The sequence below is a fragment of the Podarcis bocagei genome, assembly GCF_964188305.1.
Source record: "Podarcis bocagei genome assembly, chromosome: 5".
In the NCBI taxonomy this organism is placed as follows: domain Eukaryota; kingdom Metazoa; phylum Chordata; class Lepidosauria; order Squamata; family Lacertidae; genus Podarcis; species Podarcis bocagei.
In genome coordinates this window covers 64,835,218-64,855,788 of record NC_138129.1, presented here as the reverse complement: position 1 = coordinate 64,855,788, position 20,571 = coordinate 64,835,218, and the positions used below count along the sequence as shown (strand labels likewise).

The window sequence follows — 20,571 nt, the reverse complement described above, 5'->3', positions numbered from 1 at the left end:
TGTACAATTCCAGATTATAGAAAGAGCAGATGAAGTACAGAACTGCTATGTACCTCCAGGCATGTATTACATAAAAGGCATAGAAGCACCCTACAGATTCATTTGGGGGAATGGGCTAAAAAGTAGAAAGGAAGGCTAATGTTTGTTTCAAATACGACTGCTAGAAAATCTGTCTGACTCATTATTTTTCAAAAGTATTCTATTCCTAATGTACTGGAAAGAGAAGCACATCAGGGTTCCTTCATTTTCTGTTTAAATTCTGCTATATATAGTCCAAATGCATAAGTAGTGCAATGCAGCAATGCTTTTAGGCATCACCATCTCCTCCGCAGCCTTACATTCCTAAATTCTGCAAGCTTTAAATTCTGTTAGAACCATGAACAGACTTGCTGAAAGGGACCACTTGGAGACTGTTTGCAGTAAGAAGGTTCAAATAAAGATTCAAACTAGAATTACACGCTTGTAATGACAGAATCCAGATGGAAGCTGAAAACAAGAATATAGATAGGGCATGTAGGGCCATAGGCCTTAAAAATAAAAAGCAATGTAAGGAAGGTAGAACTAGACCATAAAATGAATCTCAACTGAAAATAAGCTCTTTTAAGTGTTTAGATTTGAAAGTGTATTTTGAAATGAGAATGTGGGAACAAAATATCAGTCAAGGCAATGGCATTTGATGATGTTCATATGATGGTGGCTGAAATTTCTGGCCATAGCTATTGGGGGGGGGGAGACACAGGACAAGTCGTCTCAATAATTAACTAGTGTTTGAGGGTGGCTGCCTGGTAGATTAGGAATACAAAAAGACTAAACCCAGGCTAGACACAAGTTATGGCTGGGGGGTAGGCAGGGCTGGAGTTCCAAAAGAAGTTGAAATACATTAATGTCATTAGCCTGTATTTATCTGACCAAATGTGCATCTAGGGCCTCTCCAGGACTTTATGCTATTTGTTGATATGCAGAAGGCAATTGTGAGTGACTAAGACATGGTTCAGACACAACAATCTTGGGCTGATAAACTGTGGTACTGTATGTCCATGTTTCATATCCTGGTTTGTAAGCAGTGCTTAAACTACACTGCCGGCAGACAGCTCAGTTGGTTAGGGTGTGGTGCTGATAATACCAAGGTCATAGGCTCGAACCCCATATGGGACAGCTGCATGTTCCTGCAGTGCAGGGGGTTGGACTGGATGATCCACAGAGTCCCTTCCAACTCTACAATTCTATGATCATGGGAAGCCGTGGTTTTAACAAGCCAGGCTAGGAAGAATGGTAAGAAGAGAAGGAGAAGGGAGCATATGGGCTCCTGGACTTTTTCTTCAAGCCAAGATAATTACATCTTAAATGAGGTGTAAAAGTTTTTTGGTTGTTTTTTTTAGTATTAATTGATTTATCCCAGAATGCCAGGACTGTCCACATGTTTGCAACCTCGTGAATAGAACCAAATGGTTCAAATGTCCTGGAAGGCCTATAAACACCATCTTGATAGTCAGGGGAATCATCGGTGCAACCTGTAAAAGGAGATCCTATATGCTTATCTGCTTGCTTTCAAGCCTTAGCTTCTGGTTTAGTAAGCTGGGAGAGGGAATGGCAGTGGGGAACGAGCCTCTAAACCAGGAGTGGTTAATTGGGCTATCATTGCAGCTTTTCGTATAAGTAACCCATGCATGACTAGCCCCTCACAGACAAAGTCATAGTGCTTGCTGCTTCAGCGTCCGTCCTGAGGCAGTGGCCAGGAACCCCGCACTGCATTGCTATGTGTAAGTCTCTTGATAGATCTCTATAATAAAGCTCTAGAACTAAACACTCTAGAATTTTGTGCATCTTTCTTTGGAATCCCTGCAACTAGGTTCTTTGGGGCATCAGTCAATCCTTCTCCCCAGTCTGTATTTGAACCCACAGAACAGAACATCTCAAGAGTAGAGAACTACTGACGTGTATTTTGTATCTGTGTAATTTTGTTTTAAGAACTTAAAATTAGAAAAGGTACAAAGTGTGCATATCTCATATCTATGTAAACATATTTTGAGTCACAACCACTAAAATAAATTATTTACATTTCAGGAGTGTTAGCCTTATTCTGCAAAAAACAAACATAACAAAACAAAACAAAGATTTCCAATTGTGATAAAACTTATAGTAATTTTGCTATTACTTGACCATTACTGCGTATTCATACAATTTAGCATCCAATTCTAAAATAGTGGAAATTGATGTTGTTTCTCATCATTAACATAAGATTGTCATGCAGCTATGACAAGATAGAAGATAATTTCCCACATACACTTTGGTATGAATACAGTGGTGCCTCGCAAGACGAAATTAATCTGTTCCGCGAGTCTCTTCGTCTTGCGTTTTTTTCGTCTTGCGAAGAACGGCTATTAGAGGCTTAGCGGCTTTAAGAAAAAGGAAACAAACTCGCAAGAACTCGCAAGACGTTTTGTCTTGCGAAGCAAGCCCATAGGGAAAATCGTCTTGCAAAGCAGCTCAAAAAACAAAAAACCCTTTCATCTTGCGAGGCATTTGTCTTGCGTGGTACCACTGTATGTAGAAGAACATTTCTCATGGACACATTGCAAATTGATGGTATATATGCCAATGAAAGTGGCTAATACACAATCCCAACCCAAACAAGCCACAGTATGTTGGTTCACACAGATATAACCCTATTTTCTTGCATTTGACTATAATGGCTTAATTTAAATGTTCCACTTCAACCAGTTTTTGGATGAGGAGTTAATAAATACATGTTAGTGACTTCTCTGTAAATTGTTATATGCACCAGATGTTTTAGGCTCACAGCAGTTCGTTCCTAGAAAACTATCCCATGATTCAAACTTGCAATGTTATAAAATGTTTCCACTGTCCTCATTTCAGCTCAAGAAATTTCATTTCTATCACATTCTTTTTTCCTCTCTTTTTAAAGCATTTCCCCCTAAATATGGTTATTACTATTTTAGGATTTTGTTGGCTGCTTCTAAGTACTGATTTTTTCAGCAGCTCAATTCTTTTGCTAATTGGTCCTGCTGAAACAGCTCTCCCAGTTTTAGATACACTTCGAGCTGTCCCACTTTACTTTTGCTGGGAGTACATTATTGTAAGAGAATCATTAAAACATATTCTCTTCCTCTGCTTGTGCAGCTACCTGTATCCAGAGCTTTCTGTATTTTCAGATACCTGCACTGCATCTTGGAATGATTTTCCGCAGCAATAACGAGCCTATTGCGTACCCAAACAATAAATTTCATTGCCAAGACATAGCTGCCTTTGTCCAAGCGAACAGAATCATCTATTCACATTTTAAACCACAACCTGTAGTAAATAATCCCACAAGTTTTTCATGTGATTATATAAGGGGGTTATCGTCACACTAAACCATAATAATCATACCATACTCATGCAGCTACCCTAAACAGAGAATATTCCTGCTGAGCTGAAAGATCCAAGATATTCATCTGTGACAGCAACAGATGAAAGCTAAATATAGACAGCCAAAACACTTCTCTGTATATTTTCAGTTAAAATGACTTTACTGATAAACCACAGACAGCACAAATTAACTCTTTGGCAATTTGTCTCTTGATATATGCTACAGTACCTGCAACATGCACTAGATTTAAGCACAGCTAAGAAATTCTGAAAAGAAAATGGCTGAAAACCAGGACTTCAGTCAATTTCTAAAGGACAGCCTTCCCAGGATCTTTAGTTGTTTTTGATTTCCATTAAAATTTTCTGTGATCTTTAGTTTCTCTCAATTTCTCATTTTTCCATTCACAGTTCTCCACAATTCTACATCTGCTGGCACTTTAAAAAAAAACATTTCCGCAAAAATTCATCAGCATTTTGCGAATTGCTCTCGATATACGTATTTTCGCAGGCAAATTTCCCTAATATAATGAGTTTTGTATGTTATTTTCACCAGTATATGCATTTTTATGAACACCTTCCCCTAATATACACATCTTGCTACATATTATGAGGTTGGAGAACTACACTGGAAATTTAAAAATATGAGAATTTTAAAGGATAACTGCACTTTGGTTCACATATTCATTCAGGAGTGCAAGTCTTAAATTTTTGCATTGAAGTGTAAACTGAACTGAATTTTTCATCCATCTCTACTCTTTATTGAACCTTACAATTTAGAAATGGGCTATCCAAAATTCAGTTTATGACGTATCTATGAAATGTATCATAGATATAATAAAAGCTTCTATATTGTTTTCAATCACAATAAGACGCTAGTCTGAATGGACAGGCAGATTTTTCCACTTCAAACTGCAATGTGCTCAAAAATGTGCAGATGAAGACCGACCATATTAGCTCTCACCTGTGGGCAGGACTTTTACATCCTTTCATCTTTATTTCCCACCTTCCCACCTTTGATTTAACTTACCTTGGCTCAAGTGGTGGCTTAAGGTTTTGAATTTTCTTGATCATACTTTCCACGGGTACTCACAGTTAAAGACCAACAGTTGTGGGAAAACAACATGGATAATGTGAACAAAACTTATATTGCAAGCAAGCACAAAGCAGAGTGTCCAATAGCCTGTCCTAATATTTGGCTGAGCCACAGATGCTAGATCTAACTCATTTATTTCCTGCCTGGCATTATTAAATTCAAGTTCTCTCTCGTCCAAGAAAATAATTCCTGTTTTGGTCTGTTGGCTTTACAAAAAGCACAGTCATGGCAAGAAATTTATCACAAATATTTATTCTGAACACTTTCATAGAATATAAATATGTTATTGTGGTGAACTATGCCAAGCTAAATAGCATTAAACATGACCAAAAGGCATATAACCTTTCACTTCAATATGTAAGGAATACTTTCCCAATTTGTTGGCATATTTCCATAGTTCAGTGGACAGGCCTTTCAGATTTTTTTTAAAAAAGAAGGCATAAATGACAAGAGAGAGTAATTGTGTTCAACACCTATCAAGGTCTATGCTGAAACCAATAAGATTCCTAACTATTTGGGGCCAGGCTTCAGGGTAATCTCCATTTTAAGAAAAGAAGCCCCCAAAGCACACCGAAATATTTTTTCCTAGATGAAGTCTTCAAGTCTATATCCAGCTCTAAAACAATTCAACATTCACGATATCTACTTGGTTGTCAAGGAAACTTGTGATAATCATAGTAATTCTCTTTTCCAAACTAAGCTATCATTTATATTGTCCAGAAACAGTAGATTGTAATTAAAAACCATTTTCCTATAGAGTACATTAGATGTTACAAACAGCACATGATCTATTTTTTTCTTTGTAAGAAATGTCACCTTGTTCTAAAGAAAAACATGGCAGGCATTGAAGGACAAAATGGTGTGTGTGTGTGTGTGTGCGCGCGCAGATATGTGCAAAATGAAAAATAAGCTTCCCTGTCATCCAAAACCAGCCTTTTCCAACCTGGTTCCCTCCAGATATTTTGGACTACAACTTCCATCAGCCCTTGTTAGCATGTCCATGAGAAGGGCTTGCTGGATCAGATGAGTGGCTCATCTAACCCAGCATTCTGTTCCCATAGCAGCAAAACCAGATGCCTATGGGAAGCCCAAATGCAGGATCTGAGCACAACAGTGCTCTCCCCACCCCACATGCCCCAAACATCTGGAGGGCACCAGGTTGGGGAAGGCTTCTCTATACCTTACCAAACAAGCATAGATCAAGACTAAAACATTAAATAATCTGTATGGACAATATCACTGAACTGGTATTAGGAAAATATTTGTCAGTATTTAAAAACCTATGCTATATTTATATGGCAGCATATAAATGAGTTCCACGCACCCCTGACTTATATAACATAATGCTAATAGCCTTCTTAGGAGTTCAAATGTTGGTAAGCAGCTGACATACAGTCATACCTCGGGTTGAATGTGCTTCCGGTTGGGCGCTTTCAGGTTGCGCTCCGCGGCAACCCGGAAGTAACGGAGAGCATTACTTCTGGGTTTCGCCACTCGCACATGCGCAGACACTCAAAATGATGTCACGTGCATGAGCGGAAGCGGCAAAACGTGACGTGCAGATGCGCCGCCGCATCTTACGTTCTATTCAGGATATGAACAGGGCTCCAGAACGGATCCCGTTCACATCCTGAGGTACCACTGTACTCTCTATAATTTGTTCTTTATACTCCAGCATTTTGCTCATTTTAACCCACCCCTAACATTTTTACATCACTGAATTCTGTTCCAACTTCTTTGATTTCTACAAAGAACTGGGGTAAGGAAGGAAGCTATAACTACTGTTTAAATCCAGAACTCTTGTGTTCGCTTACTACAATTCTTGCACATGTAATAATTAACCAAAGCTTGCTGCTGCTCATCCCTCATGTTCCAAAGGCTAACCAGAAAAAGCAAGGATAAAAACAACTTCTGCCCCATGAAGTCCTCAATTTTATATGGGCAACTGCTGCACCTTTAACAGAGATTCTTGAAGTGAGAGGATCATAACAAGCTCAATCCTAACAAAAAATATCCACGGAGGAACCTTGCTGGCAGGAGGCAGGAGCAACAGGTAACCTTTCTTGCAATCTAATTCTAGAAAGCCAAAGCAACCTTTGTCTGAATCTTTGAGAGGCTCCTAACCCTTTACAGTCTGGGTGACTAAATTAATTGGTTACTACCCACAATACTTTTGGTCCCTACTGCACTTCTATTAATTTAAAAAGCCAAATATGTGAACTCTTCTTTACTGGAATCGTATCAGTTTCAATTCTAAACAGTACACAAAATGACCTTGAAACTTGGGGATTCCTTCAGATAATGCTGGATACAGGTAACTGCTGTGCAAGAAATAAGTGTGGTCCAGTTCACTCTTCCAGTGTCAGGCAACCATGTGTTAGATGTTAGTTTTGCATAGCAGCGGGTATATGAAACCTGATACTTGTTGGGTCTGATACGTGTCATAAATTTGACACAAATTTGAAAATATGAAAAATGAGCACATAAACTGGGAGCAAACATTTTGAGTTCTGCTACATAGCATATTTCCAAATGCTATCATTCATATCTGGATGTCCTGGAGACAGGATAGGTATGGCCACTGAACAGCATGGGTGAAGCTCCTACACATGGACTCATTCCTGTTGGAGCTTTCTCTGAAGCAACCCCATATACCCAAACCAGATTCCTTGTTTTATTGAAAGTCAGGATTAATTATCTCCTAGTCCTTTGTTATTATTTATTTTGACAAACACAGTTTATTGCCTAACAGCAATGTATGACAATAAATGAACCCACAAAAAATGCAAATGCCATTTTTTTAAATGAAATATTTTATGTTTAGCAACACTAAAAAAAATTATTGCAAATACCAAACTTCATCCAATTTTGGATTGACCCAGAATGCCAGATTAGGCCCTTATAAACTCCCTTTAGCAGAGAGTTACATACTTCCCAATAGAAGATCATCTCAATCTTTAATAATGTAAGAAATATTTTAAAATAAATAAATACCCTACTGCTATTCATCAAAAGGTTCCAGGGTGATGTACAAAACTATGAATCAAACTAATTCACACAACACAGAAAGACAATTTAAAACCAGCAAATAAATTTAACAAATACAGTAAGAGAAGAAGCAAAACAGAAAGAAACAAGCAGACAGCAGAGTAAGACAGAATTCCAAAAATTATCTAAGCTTCCCAAACAGGAAGCACCTGTTTTAAGCACCTTGTGTTTAAAAGCCTGTAATGTCATTGCCAGATGTGCTCCTTGGAAAGGGAATCCCAAAGTCATGACTTCAACGGGGTAGGGGTGGGGGTGGGGGTGAAACAACCCTCTCCATTAAGGAAAAATAATGTACATCTGCAAAAGAGGTAACTAAAGCAGGCCACTGCTGGTGATCTTAAGACCTTGGCAGACTGGTTAGGAAGAGGTACTCCTTTAGGTATTGGGCCCCAAGCCCTTTAAGACTTTACAGGTAAGCACCAGCACCTTCAACTGAAAACAGAATTCAAAGCTGAATAAAAAGGGTGAACTGTATCTAAACTGTCCTGTACTTTTGAGGGAAGATACAGTAGATCAACTGGAGACTATCCAATGGTTGATAAGAAAGTTGTAGTTAAATTTCAGCACAGTAGCTTTTGAAGCAACATTTTTTTGCGAAAACAGTGGGGAGGTAAACTGACAGAAGCCTGGCAGACTCCACAACGAAGAAGTTGTGGATGTGATTGAGAAGTGCAAGTATGGTCCACGGTGCCTAGTTAATGAGTGATAACTGGGGGAGTGAAAGTGAGGGAGGAGCCTCATAGAGTACTAGACTTATATTTTGTTAAGGTGAGAAACTCCGAAGCTCACTTCAGCATCTTCTTAAAGAGGCAGGGACCCTGTATTATGTTTGATATACCATCTAAAGTGAGTTACCTAGCAGCACATGCATTCTTATTTAAAGTAACGGCAACTAAGTTAGCCATCTAGAATGAGATGTTGCTCCTTTCACACTGTTTTCTTTCATAGCCAATGCATAGAATATACATAGACTACCAATTCAAGCATAGGGAAATATATTTTGTTAGCTCCAATTTGTCTACATGAGAGAAATAAGTATATATGTTTTGCACAATTTGTAAAAAAATATGTTTTGATAATGATAATACATAAATTCATGTAAGTGTACTGGTGACTAGAAGGTATTTTAATACCAACACATAACAGGATAAAAATTGACCTGCAGTATCAGATGTCACATGCCAGAAAGCTTGCCAGAATGATTAAAAACATGACTAATTGCCAAGAGATTTTTTGAAGATGTCAATGAGTAATGAGTCACTTTGATGTAACTTTTTAAAAACCCAATCAATATAAAATGTGAATGCCAGTTCCAAGAAATGCTAATGTTGCAGACAATATGCACAAGAAAGCTTTTCCACACTCTTTCCTTCAACATACTTGAGTATTTGGGGAGGGGGTGTTAAGGGAGGGGTAGCACCTCTTGTGGGGGACACACCATGCTCCTTCTGGAGTAGCTGGTCCAACATTGGCCCCTACCTTACACTCAGCTCTCACCTATGGCTCCTAGAAGCTGTCAGCAAGTGACAGTGGCCACACGCGGGAAATGGCTTCCACCAGCCTGTTAAACAAGGTGAGTATAGCCAATGGGTCTCAAACCCTCATCTGGCAGATTGAGTGGACAAGACCAACAATGGGTCCAACAGTCAAGAAAATAGTTACAGGGAAATGAGGGGCAGATGGGGCTTTTCAACCTGGGATGGTAGCCCAACTAGGAGAAGAAAAGCTCTGATCCTAAACATTCGCTGCCTTGAGGCTATACCCATTTCATGAGATAGGCTTTGGGAGTAAGCCCTGAGGAAAAATCTGTACCCAATGCCTTGAGGGACATGTTCAGGAGAAGAAAAGGCTAAGGTGTAAACCTTATACAAATCCTAAAACAGTTGCCTCCTTCTAGTAACTCCTGCAGCTTAGCTGGTGCCAAAGGTATTGCTCTGCTTTCCTTTGACCACATCAGCCATGCCAAGAGAGGGGTCTTCTAATCTGGGCAGCCCAGGACTTCCATACACACTGCCCAGGCTTGCACCCTGAAGAGGTCACTTTGGTGCTGCTAATGCAGCAAAAAACAATGTGATAGGCGGCAGCAGCTATGAGTTACCAGTCTCTGCAGCCCCGGCAGGTGCTGTGATTCTCCAGCGGTTTGGCTTCACCCCCAGAGGTACACTCCACTGTCCCTTGAGACAGACAGGTGCCAATAACAACTTGAGTCTTGATATGCATAGGCAGTCCAATCTTATTTTTCACTTTGGCTATGGAGTAAGTGGACTGCATCACAGCATGAAGAGGTGTCTATTGTGAGGCAAGGATGCCACAATTTTCTAGCTGTACCCACATGCCTCTATTCCAATTTTATTTCATTTCACATTGTTTAGCAGAATTAAAGCATAGGTAAACAGAAGAGCCTTCCCTTTCAAAATGCAGTGGCATCAAGAAATAGAGTTTATGAATCTGCATGGGGAGTCGAAAAGAAATTGTGTAAGTTATCCCACACATATCTCAAAATGTCCAAGCTCTTCCTCAGGTGCAGTTTCCCTTCACTACATCCATACTTTGCAGGTGCTTGTCATTCCAACCAGTGCACAAACAACTTAAAAAACACTTGGGGGTGTGCACTTATGTAATCACAGACAAATGAAGGGGTAAGCATTGCATCTCCAACACCCATCGTGTAAACAGGTGCGGACGCTTGGGAATCAGAAGAGTGAAGAGGGTTTGGCTCACTGCTCCAAGGTAACTGTGCAGTATTTTACTGGAAAAGGTATTTGTGACACTACAGCAGACATTCTGTAATGACACTTAGGTTTAGGATTCTGCTGCACAATGCCTATTAAATCAGACATGACCTATACTGCTGTATATCAGAAACTTAAAATCCCCCCCAAAAAACAAGCCAGTGCTAATTCAAGAATACTTTTAAAACACATATTAGGAGATATTTCATCCATGATGGTTGTAACCAGTTTGAAGATATTTTATTAAATGCATACTGTATCAGAAAAGAGGTGCAGCAATGCCCTCTTGTGTTGTAAAGAAACTAATCACGAACCAGTAATTTCTGGTTGTATTTAGCTAAAACTAAATGAGAACCTGTTTTTAAGACACATGTACATGAATTCTGTTTATTACATCTTTTAAAGGAGAAAGTGTTAAAACTGTGCCAAATCTATAATCATAAGTGCATAGAAGGACAACCATATGGGGCTTGCTCTTTCTGGAAATAGTATATTTTAAGGATGGAAATAGTTAAGTAGAACATGTAACAAATTCGGAAAGAGCAGAACACCTGCGTTTTATCTTTCCTCCAATCCCACATACCACATATTCATGGCAATCTATATACTTATTCAGGCTGCCAAAGCCAGCTTTGGATAAGCATTTAAAAGTCCTTTACTATCACTGTAAGGAGATGAATGAGAAATCAAATATAAGCAGAAATCAGCTAGATATTCAGACCAACACTGGTCTTGCCAATATACACTTTCCCTTCAAATCAAATAAATGCAACCAAAGGAAAAACCTGAAGTAAACACCCTTGACTCAGGTCCTCAGTTTGTATGGAATATTTATGACCAACTGTTCAAAAGTGAGAGGGGTTTTTTTGTGGGCAGGGTGTGAGTCTGTTAGCAAATATGAGGCTGTGGAAAGGTTTTTCAGCTGGGAAGAGAGTAGACAGCACTATCAAACTGTTGAAATGATCAAACAGTGGTACCTCGGGTTACATATGCTTCAGGTTACATACGCTTCAGGTTACAGACTCCGCTAACCCAGAAATAGTGCTTCAGGTTAAGAACTTTGCTTCAGGATGAGAACAGAAATCTTGCTCCAGCGGTGCGGCAGCTGCAGGAGGCCCCATTAGCTAAAGTAGTGCTTCAGGTTAAAAACAGTTTCAGGTTAAGAACAGACCTCTGGAACGAATTAAGTACTTAACCTGAGATACCACTGTAGTCTGCTGGTGAGCCATACAGCTGATGGGGGAAACACAACTCTAGGCCTCCCTCTTTTTTTCAGAGGAAGAGCAATAACATCATCATTCAGGGTGACAGGATTACTGATGGATGCTTCTTACTCCCATGAATGAAGTGAGGCCATAAATTGTTTAACTAGTCAAAGGTCTGGGAGCAGATAGGTTTTTTTTGCCTGGCATCTAAAGGTGCCAGCCAAACCTCCCTGGGAAGAATATCCCGCAAGCATAGAGCCAAGGCAGAAAAAGCCCATTCTTATGTTGCCACCCTCCAAACTTCTCATAAAGGAGGCGCACGAATAAGGGCCTCAGATGATTGTTGCAGGGTCTGGGTTGGTTCATAAGGGGGGAGGCTGTCCTTGAGGTATTGCAGTCCTGAGCCGTTTAAGACTTTAAGTAACATACTTTAGACTGAACTTGTTCATTAATAGTGTTGGGATCTTGCAACATATCCAGGTTGGAAAAGTTTTAAGTTTTTTAAATGAATGTATGCAAAGGTAGTAAGATCAAAGAATGTTTCATCTTTCTAAAGTAATAGAAAGCTATACAGATTAAAGGCAAAAGGAGACAAGCTGTTCAAACATAATGCATTGGGTATCCTAAGAAAAGACACATGCCTTTTCTTTGCTATTCATTTTGGATTTGTGAAAAGAAAGGGCTTCACGCCCCCCATGAATTTTTGTTGAACAAGGCATCACTAACATCCAACAGAATTCATTAAGTAGTTCTTGCTGAAAGATACACATTCTGCTCATGCCCTCAAATATATTCTAATAGTCTCTGGAAAGTTTGCAGATAAAGTTTCCTTGAGAATATGGACTGTTACTCTTAAAACCTTTTGAAGACATTATAAAGGCAAAATACAGTAATACAGTAATTAAATTAGCATTAAATTTTTAAGCATATATATTGCATCTTTATACTAGAAAAATATTTTACAAATTAAATTGAACAAGTAGGACCTGCAACAAAATACTGCAGTATATCCACCCCCAGGAGTGCTCCTGTTCGGGGATTCAGGTAAACTGTTAGAAGCTCTAGAAAGCCAATTCACCCTCATTACTCCTCAGTTCTCTTTTACCCTCATCTTTTCAGCATTCCATGGCTCTTGGTGTACACTTAACATGGTCAAAGGATCAAGGAATAAAGTTTCCTAAAATAGCAACTTTGTTTAAAATTCCAGAAGAGTGCGTGGTAAACTACTTCACCTCTTAATGGTTTTTATAAAATGCACATGCCATGGAAATCCGGTTTTGAAACACGAGCATTTCTTGTTATGAAACAGTCTTTCTAACAAAAGAAAGGCCTGAAGAACTCAAGATAATACATAACAAACTTCCCAGATGTAATCTCTCTTCGAGAAACTTACCTATCCTGGTAAGTGGTAATGGCAATGCTGGGAAGGTTCAGTAGGGGCAAAGTCGTGGGTCTAGAAATGTTATCTGGTGTTCTTGCTCTTTCACTCTGCCTTTGTGACAGTGGTGGCAACTGCAAATTACCAGAGCAGCATCTTCTTCCTCTCCAGAGATCTATGCCAAGGGTGTTACTAGATGCGCTATAAGACTTGCTCAGGCCGCATTCTAAGTAATCTTTCACATTCTGTAAAAAATTTTTTAAAAAAATTAGAGATTTTATTTATACAGGGATTCCATTTCATGAATTAGAATATCAATAATGCTTACAAATACAAAATGGAAATGTACACTGTTCATTCACATGAAGAACATATACAGTGGTACCTCGGGTTAAGTACTTAATTCGTTCTGGAGGTCCGTTCTTAACCTGAAGTTGTTCTTAACCTGAAACACCACTTTAGCTAATGGGGCCTCCCGCTGCCGCCGCGCTACTGAAGCACGATTTCTGTTCTCATCCTGAAGCAAAGTTCTTAACCCGAGGTACTATTTCTGGGTTAGCGGAGTCTGTAACCTGAAGCATATGTAACCTGAGGTACCACTGTAAAATAGTTTTTTAACATATAGTGTGTGTGTGTGTTTCGATAACATGTATAAATACAGATAAATAAGCATATTCAATTCTGCACTAATATATTTTGGCAAGCTGTGTGATTGGCTTCCAGCTTGTGACTACAACAGTGAAATTACAAAATAGCTGTAAATGAGTAAAAAGCCAATTCAAAATGGTTTTGGGTGCAATTCACCCATCAGCCTAAACAGGTAACTTAAGCACATGCTGAACTCTTGCCATGCCCCTGAAATCAAAGGGGCATAATGGCCTGATTCATGTGTCGTGCCAAGCCAAAGTTTAACTTCGCATAGATATGCAGGCTTCCAGAGAGCAGAATGCAGTCGCTTTGCCACACACCTCTGGTCCTATTTGCTGCTTTGTTGCCATGAACCAAGCCAAGGTTTTGCTTAGTACAGAGGTGACGAACCTTTGGCCCATGGGCCAGTTTGGGCATGTCAGGAGGTCCAAGCTGGCCCATAAGTCTGTTTTCCCAAAACCATACCTACCTGTCCACTAACTGATATGAATTATGAGGTTATCAGGTGGGCAAGGTAGAATTCTGTGTTAACTGCATGCTCCTGTTCCCAGAAGGGAACGGGGTGCACAACCAAAGCAGCAGGATTTAACCTCTGCTCATCCAATGACAAAACAGAGCCTGCTTAAAAAACAACAAACCCCTTTGTTTCAGCAGCACCTGACATCATTGTGCCACCGGGTAATTGACAGGTCAGTGGCTATCTACCTGTTAAATATGGCCTGTGAGACTGATCCTGATAATGATCTAGGCCCATGGAGCCAGAAAAGTTCCCCACTCTTGACTTGGTGTGTCATCCAAACCCAGGCTTGTTCGTAAGCTCTTTCCAAATTAGCCATGGGGTGTAACCAAGAACAAACCTTGTTACAGGTCATGCTTAGTGAAGAAAAGGCTTGACCAACTGCACAATTTGTGAAACCAAACAACAGACCAGAATACCATACTGGCCCAAATATAACCCGCACCCACAAATATGCCGCACCTTTAAAATTGAAGGGGGAGGAGGAAAAAAAGAAAATCCCCGGGCTGCTTCCTGCCAGTGGTCTCCCCCCTTCCCCCTTCTTTCCAGAGGCTCAGGGGAGGCTTGGGAGCAGCGGGCAGGCTGTGCGCCATTGCCCCACTCTCCTGGGCTGCTTCCTGGGGTGGGGGGACCTTTACTGGTGGCGTAAGGTCACAAATATAAGCCGCACTTGAACTTGAAGCCCTGGCAGAATTTTTTTTGGGGGGAACTGTGGCTTACATTCAGGCCAATTTGGTAATACAAGGGCTTCTGAAAGCAATCATAGTTCCATCACAATAGTTTAAACAATTGGGGAAAGGTCAATAGTTGACTAAAAATATTGAGTAGTAACTTCTTTCTTGTCACTAACATGGCACATTCTTGTAGCTAATAACCTTATATAGCTTTGCTACTTCCCTTTTTAAAAGGGTTGCAATCTACACCAAAGTAAAGTGGGGGAGAGGGGAATTTAGCAGCCTAGTTAAATAATTTTTCTCTCCAACCCCTCATACTTTAAAACTAGTCCAGAACAAATGTGGAAAAAAGAGCACACCAAAGCATGAGAAATTCATGTGGACCTTTTGAACATTAAGAATGTCGGGGGGGGGGGATTCAAACAGGATTTTTGCAGGGTGAGGTATCTCACCTTCCAGTGCTCCCATTTCCTCCCAGGGAAGAACTTATTTTCATAAGGAAATAGATATGCTCAGTGTTTGAGGTTTGAGACAGAGCTCAGCAGAGTCCTGGGTGGGGCCCTCCAGCATTGCCAGTCTGGTGGTGGTGGTGGCGGTGGCGGCACTGCGATCAGCACCAGAAAGCTTTGAGATGTGGTTTGAAGTTCCCACACTTCTCTGGAGCAACACTAAGAACATAAGAAGAGCTCTCTTCTGAAACAGATCAACACCCACAAAGAGAACATGAGGGCAATAGTACTCTTCCTCTCATGTCCCCCATAAGTTGGTATTCATAGGCATCCTGGCTGTGATACTAAATATAATACAGTGGTACCTCAGGTTACAGATGCTTCAGGTTACAGACTCCGCTAACCCAGAAATAGTACCTCAGGTTAAGAACTTTGCTTCAGGATGAGAACAGAAATCGTGCGGTGGTGGCGCGGCGGCAGCAGGAGGCCCCATTAGCTAAACTGGTATCTCAGATTAAGAACAGACCTCCAGAACGAATTAAGTTCTTAACCCGAGGTACCACTGTATATAGTTTTCATGGCTAGTAGCCATTGATAGCCTTAAAGCAGGCATAGGCAAACTCGGCCCTCCAGATGTTTTTGGGACTACAACTCCCATCAGCCCTAGCTAACAGGGCCAGTGGTCAGGGACAATGGGAGTTTTAGTCCCAAATCATCTGGAAGGCCGACTTTGCCTATGCTTGCCTTAGAGGCTTCGGGGGAAATTAAAACAGTAGGTACAAGCCTGCTGGCACAGGAGACTCAGGGAAGGTGCCAACACAGCAATGGGCATGGAGGCCAAAGGTGATGCATGATGCTACTGGGCCTGCCTTTGTACCAATGCCATTTTCCTCTTAAGTGGGAGCAAATTCTGTACCCAATGGATCTAGCTTTATCTCAGCTATGAGCAAGCCAACTTTCAGTTCTCTATGCAGACCAATATACCGTTTTTCTGCAAAATCATAAATCATGTGTCACAAAGGACACTGGCACTTCTTGCTAATATATATTTAAAGCAGCAGGAAGTGTGTGACTGGCTGATGTTCTCAAAGAAATGCCTTAATGTAAGTGCCTGTACCTGTTGTGAATAAGAAGTCTTCTAAATAGGAGGCAAAGTAATGAATATAAAAACGACTGTGTCAACTGGAATGCGAATTAACTAGGTGAAGGTAGCCCCCTGTACATATATAAAACACACACTTACACCATCTGTGGTGACTGTCATCACACTCCTGCTTTTCTTCATGATAGCGATCGAAAATTGTCCCAGTTATGTCAAGCACTCTTCTCAGTGGTGTTTTCCGCCAGACCAATAAACCTAGCAAAAGAGAAGATAATCATATTCTCGGTCCGTGCTGAAGGATCAATCACACCTTTTTTCCACAATTGACTCGGCCTTCATATGTGGATTTGTCATGAAAATACTTGGACACAGTAGAACTCCATAAATATAATTATTTTGCAAAATAATAATTGAGTTCAGTTTTGGGAAGATACATTCATTCATTCATTCATTCATACATACATACATACATATATACATACATACATACATACTTTTATGTGTATGCCACCTTTCCACAGTTCAAGCCATGCTCAAGACAGCTTACAAAATGAAAAGGAATACATAACTACAACATAGCAAAAGTACTCATAAACAATAAATAAAACATAAAAAATACAAAACCAAACTAAACAATTTCCACATCAATCACAACAAAATCTAAAAAAAAAACCAACAGCAACAACATCCCCACCACCAGCCAAACCCCCGAAACATCCCAGCTCCAGAATGCATCGTCACATTTTAGATTAAAAAGAAGCAGATGGATTATAAGTTCTTAATTGATCATTACACCATTAATCTATATTTATTCATCTAAAGCAAGGAAACCATGTATGTATTTATCACTTCTCTAGAGTGACTGTAAAAATACTACGGGCCTAAATAATCTTTATAGGTCAATCACCATGATTCCCCCTGTATAGAAGGATGGTGCTTAGAAACAATCCATTTCTCACTTTAATCATTTCCTGAAGCCATGCCAAGCCATGTCATTTTAGGACAATCACAGAAAGATTAATTCACACAACAGGAAGAACTTATAGCACCACAATAATGGCTTGCACACAAATGGCTCTAGGTTTCAATTCCTGGCATTTCAAGTTAAAAGCTAGCTGTGGTGGGAAAGATCTGCTGAGTCCTTGGAAACCTGTTGACAGAGCAAGCAGTACTGGGTAAGAAAGACCAATAGTCACAGCATAAGTCAGCTTCATTATCAATGAACCACCTGAAAGTTCCAGCTCTTTGCAGGATAGGAACTGAATAGTGCCTTCAATTTGTACGAGCACTATAAAACAGGTAAAAAGGTAAAAGGTAAAGGACCCCTGGATGGTTAAGTCCAGTCAAAGGCGACTATGGGGTTGCGGCGCTCATCTCACTTTTAGGCAAGGGAGCCGGCGTTTGTCCACAGACAGTTTCCTGGGTCATGTGGCCAGCATGACTAAACTGCTACTGGCACATGGAGGACCATGACGAATGCCAGAGCGCACGGAAAACACCATTTACCTTCCTGCCGCAGCGGTACCTATTTATCTACTTGCACTGGCATGCTTTCGAACTGCTAGATTGGCAGGAGCTGGGACAGAGCTGGGGCGCAGGTGGCGCTGTGGTCTAAACCACTGAGCCTCTTGGGCTTGCTGATCGGAAGGTCGGCGGTTCGAATCCCCACGATGGGGTGAACTTGGAAACTGGTAACTGATAAAGTTGACTCTTTTGAGAGTTCCTGGGTTTCACAACTGTACAAAGAAACAGAAAGTCAAAAAGTTTTCTAAAAGATAGAAAATCTGTAGCCCTCAAGTCCTTCTAGTGTTATGAGTTTGACGGGGAGGAAGTAGGCTGTAGGCAGAAACCCTCCATCCCCTGCATCTAGCAAGTGTTGAAATATAAGTTGGGCTAGCTTCCTGTTGAAGTGATTGTCTGGGTGATGGGCCCTTAAGGAAAACAAAGGAAAGGGGCTCTGTGGGAGACAGCAAATGGGTGGGTCCCCTGCCCCAGCTCATGTTTAGTTAAAAGGACGAAGCCAGAATGAGAGTTGAGTGGCAGTGATATGATCTAGAAGTAAAGCAGCAAGCTGGAGAGAGAATCAGAGCAATATCTGAGAGCAATGTTCGATTTCTGTTTGAATCCAAGACTTGGCTGTGGAAGAAGCAATACCCTTTTGGTGTTAATGCTTTGAACCCCTCCACCATAGGCTCAGGTTGTACATATGTGTAAAAAAACCAAACCATATATCATAAAGACACCACAGCCTCCGCTGTGCCTCATTCCCAAAAGAAAACATGAACACTGGGCAAGTGTTGGAACTCCTAGGATATCGTACCACTTGAAGATTGTGGTGGTGTGTGCAACACCATTTCTCATGAGAACCGGTGCAGCAGGAACATACATTTCTCCATAAATACCTTGCAGAACATCTCTTTCTTCTAGAAGCAATGTGCAGTGAAACAACAGTGTGGTCCCTCTTGACTCTCTACACATAACATATAAAACTGATTGAAGAAATGAATATGAATCCCATTATTGGATATCTGTGCTGAGGCAAACGTGGGCTATGTGTGCCCAACAGCAATATTCCACAGAGGCCATTTGATCTAACAAATCAATGCAATGTAGCTCAATGCTTACATAATTCCTTCAAGATATGAATATACATCCTTTGGATTCTCCCATACACACCTCTAACAAAGAGTTCAGTAAACAAAAACAAAAACAAAAACACACACTGACACTCAGAATCTCCAGAGACAATAAGAGGAAAACCAAGCTACAAGACAATTTTTAAACAAACCGCAGTGACTAATCAGATTTTGAACACCAACCAACCAATAGCCTTACATCAAGTCCTCTTGTCAGAGAATAAGCAACGGTCTCTTCTCAGCACACTGCAGAATGCCATGCGTGCTCTTCCCTCACATATGAAACCCTGACTTTAAACAATGTACAGTGGTGCCTCGCAAGACGAAAATAATCCGTTCCACGAGTCTCTTCGTCTAGCGGTTTTTTCGTCTTGCGAAGCAACCCTATTAGCGGCTTAGCAGATTAGCGCTATTAGCGGTTTAGCGGCTATTAAAGGCTTAGCGGCTTAGCGGCTAAAAGGCTATTAGCGGCTTAGAAAAAGGGGGGGAGCGAAAAAAATCGCAAGACTCGCAAGACGTTTTCGTCTTGCGAAGCAAGCCCATAGGGAAATTCGTCTTGCAAAGCGCATCGAAAACGGAAAACCCTTTCGTCTAGCGGGTTTTTCGTCTTGCGAGGCATTCGTCTTGCGGGGCACCACTGTATAAAAACAGAAGCAATCCAAATAAATGCAAGTAAATTTCATATCCAGAAGAGACCGTTCTTTTAACTAACTGAAGAAAGTGACTTCCTGTATTTTCAGTCTCTTTCATAGTCCAGCCATTTTCCTGTGGCTGAGAACTAGAATTTATGTGTTGTACCCAATGCTGTACCAGTGGGGTTCCAACTCTCTGGAGCTGACTCTGGGGGCATGCAGGGGCTGGAGGGCGAGAGGAAGAGGAAGAGGAAGAGGAAGTTCTGCTGTGCACACAGAATTCCCTTACTTGAACAGCCTCTAATCAACAAAAAGAGCACTCTTTACTCAGCTAGACCTCAAGGCTCCAAACATTGGCGTTTGGAGCCTTGAGGTCTAGCTGAGTAAAGAGTGCTCTTTTTGTTGATTAGAGGCTGTTCAAGTTTGCCATTGATTATGAACTATAAATTTCAAAAGAAAACCCTAGTTGCATTACACACCAGTTTCTCAAAGATTGTGCTTGAAGCACTTAAATTCCTGGGTACATCTAAGATCACAACTTAGAAATCTTGATGAAGATCTGAGCTTCATCAATGGCAAATGGACACACTGACCTTCGGCAATTTGGTATTTTTCTCCATTAGCTGGAAGTTAGCACATATGAAGACAACTCTGGATCCATTTAGCATTTGAGAGATGGGCAACTCATGTACTCTCTATTTCTGCTGGAGCAACCTGGAACATCAAGTCAGGGATCTGGGTCACCATAAGAGATTGTGTTCATACCATTATGTTTTCCCCAGGAACCAATGAAGCCCAGAAATTAAAATGGCATGAGCAGTTCTCCCAATCTTCCATATTAAGCTTGAGATCATTATCTGATATTTTAACTGTAATAACTGCCTATTTGGCTTAATTGCTCACATTATTCAAATTCTATGACTGGGCCCACATGGGCAGTGACCATTCCTATTGTGCTGCCTGATCATGTGATCCAGAGTAACCTTTTCATTTCTCTCATTGCAAGACTGACCTATTTTTAGGTCTGGCAGCTACATCTAATGCCAAATAATTTCTTCATGGCTTACTTACTAGAAACTTACAGAGAG

The 20,571-nt window shown here is 40.7% G+C and overlaps 1 protein-coding gene across 2 annotated transcripts in view; it reads right to left on the bottom strand.

The window, feature by feature from the left end:
• The window catches only part of PDE4B (phosphodiesterase 4B), a 257,231-nt gene that overhangs the window by 201,722 nt on the left and 34,938 nt on the right, over positions 1 to 20,571 (bottom strand). Inside the window, exons 1-3 of one of the 2 annotated variants that reach the window (XM_081193751.1) lie at positions 20,077 to 20,094; positions 16,357 to 16,470; positions 12,841 to 13,070 (exon numbers count right to left, since the gene is read on the bottom strand). In XM_081193751.1, the coding sequence (XP_081049877.1) occupies positions 12,841 to 13,070; positions 16,357 to 16,398 (272 nt within the window). In that variant the 5' untranslated portion in view covers positions 16,399 to 16,470; positions 20,077 to 20,094. Of the gene's footprint in view, positions 1 to 12,840; positions 13,071 to 16,356; positions 16,471 to 20,076; positions 20,095 to 20,571 lie in introns of those variants that run through there. The other variant, XM_081193750.1, reaches the window with a different exon arrangement.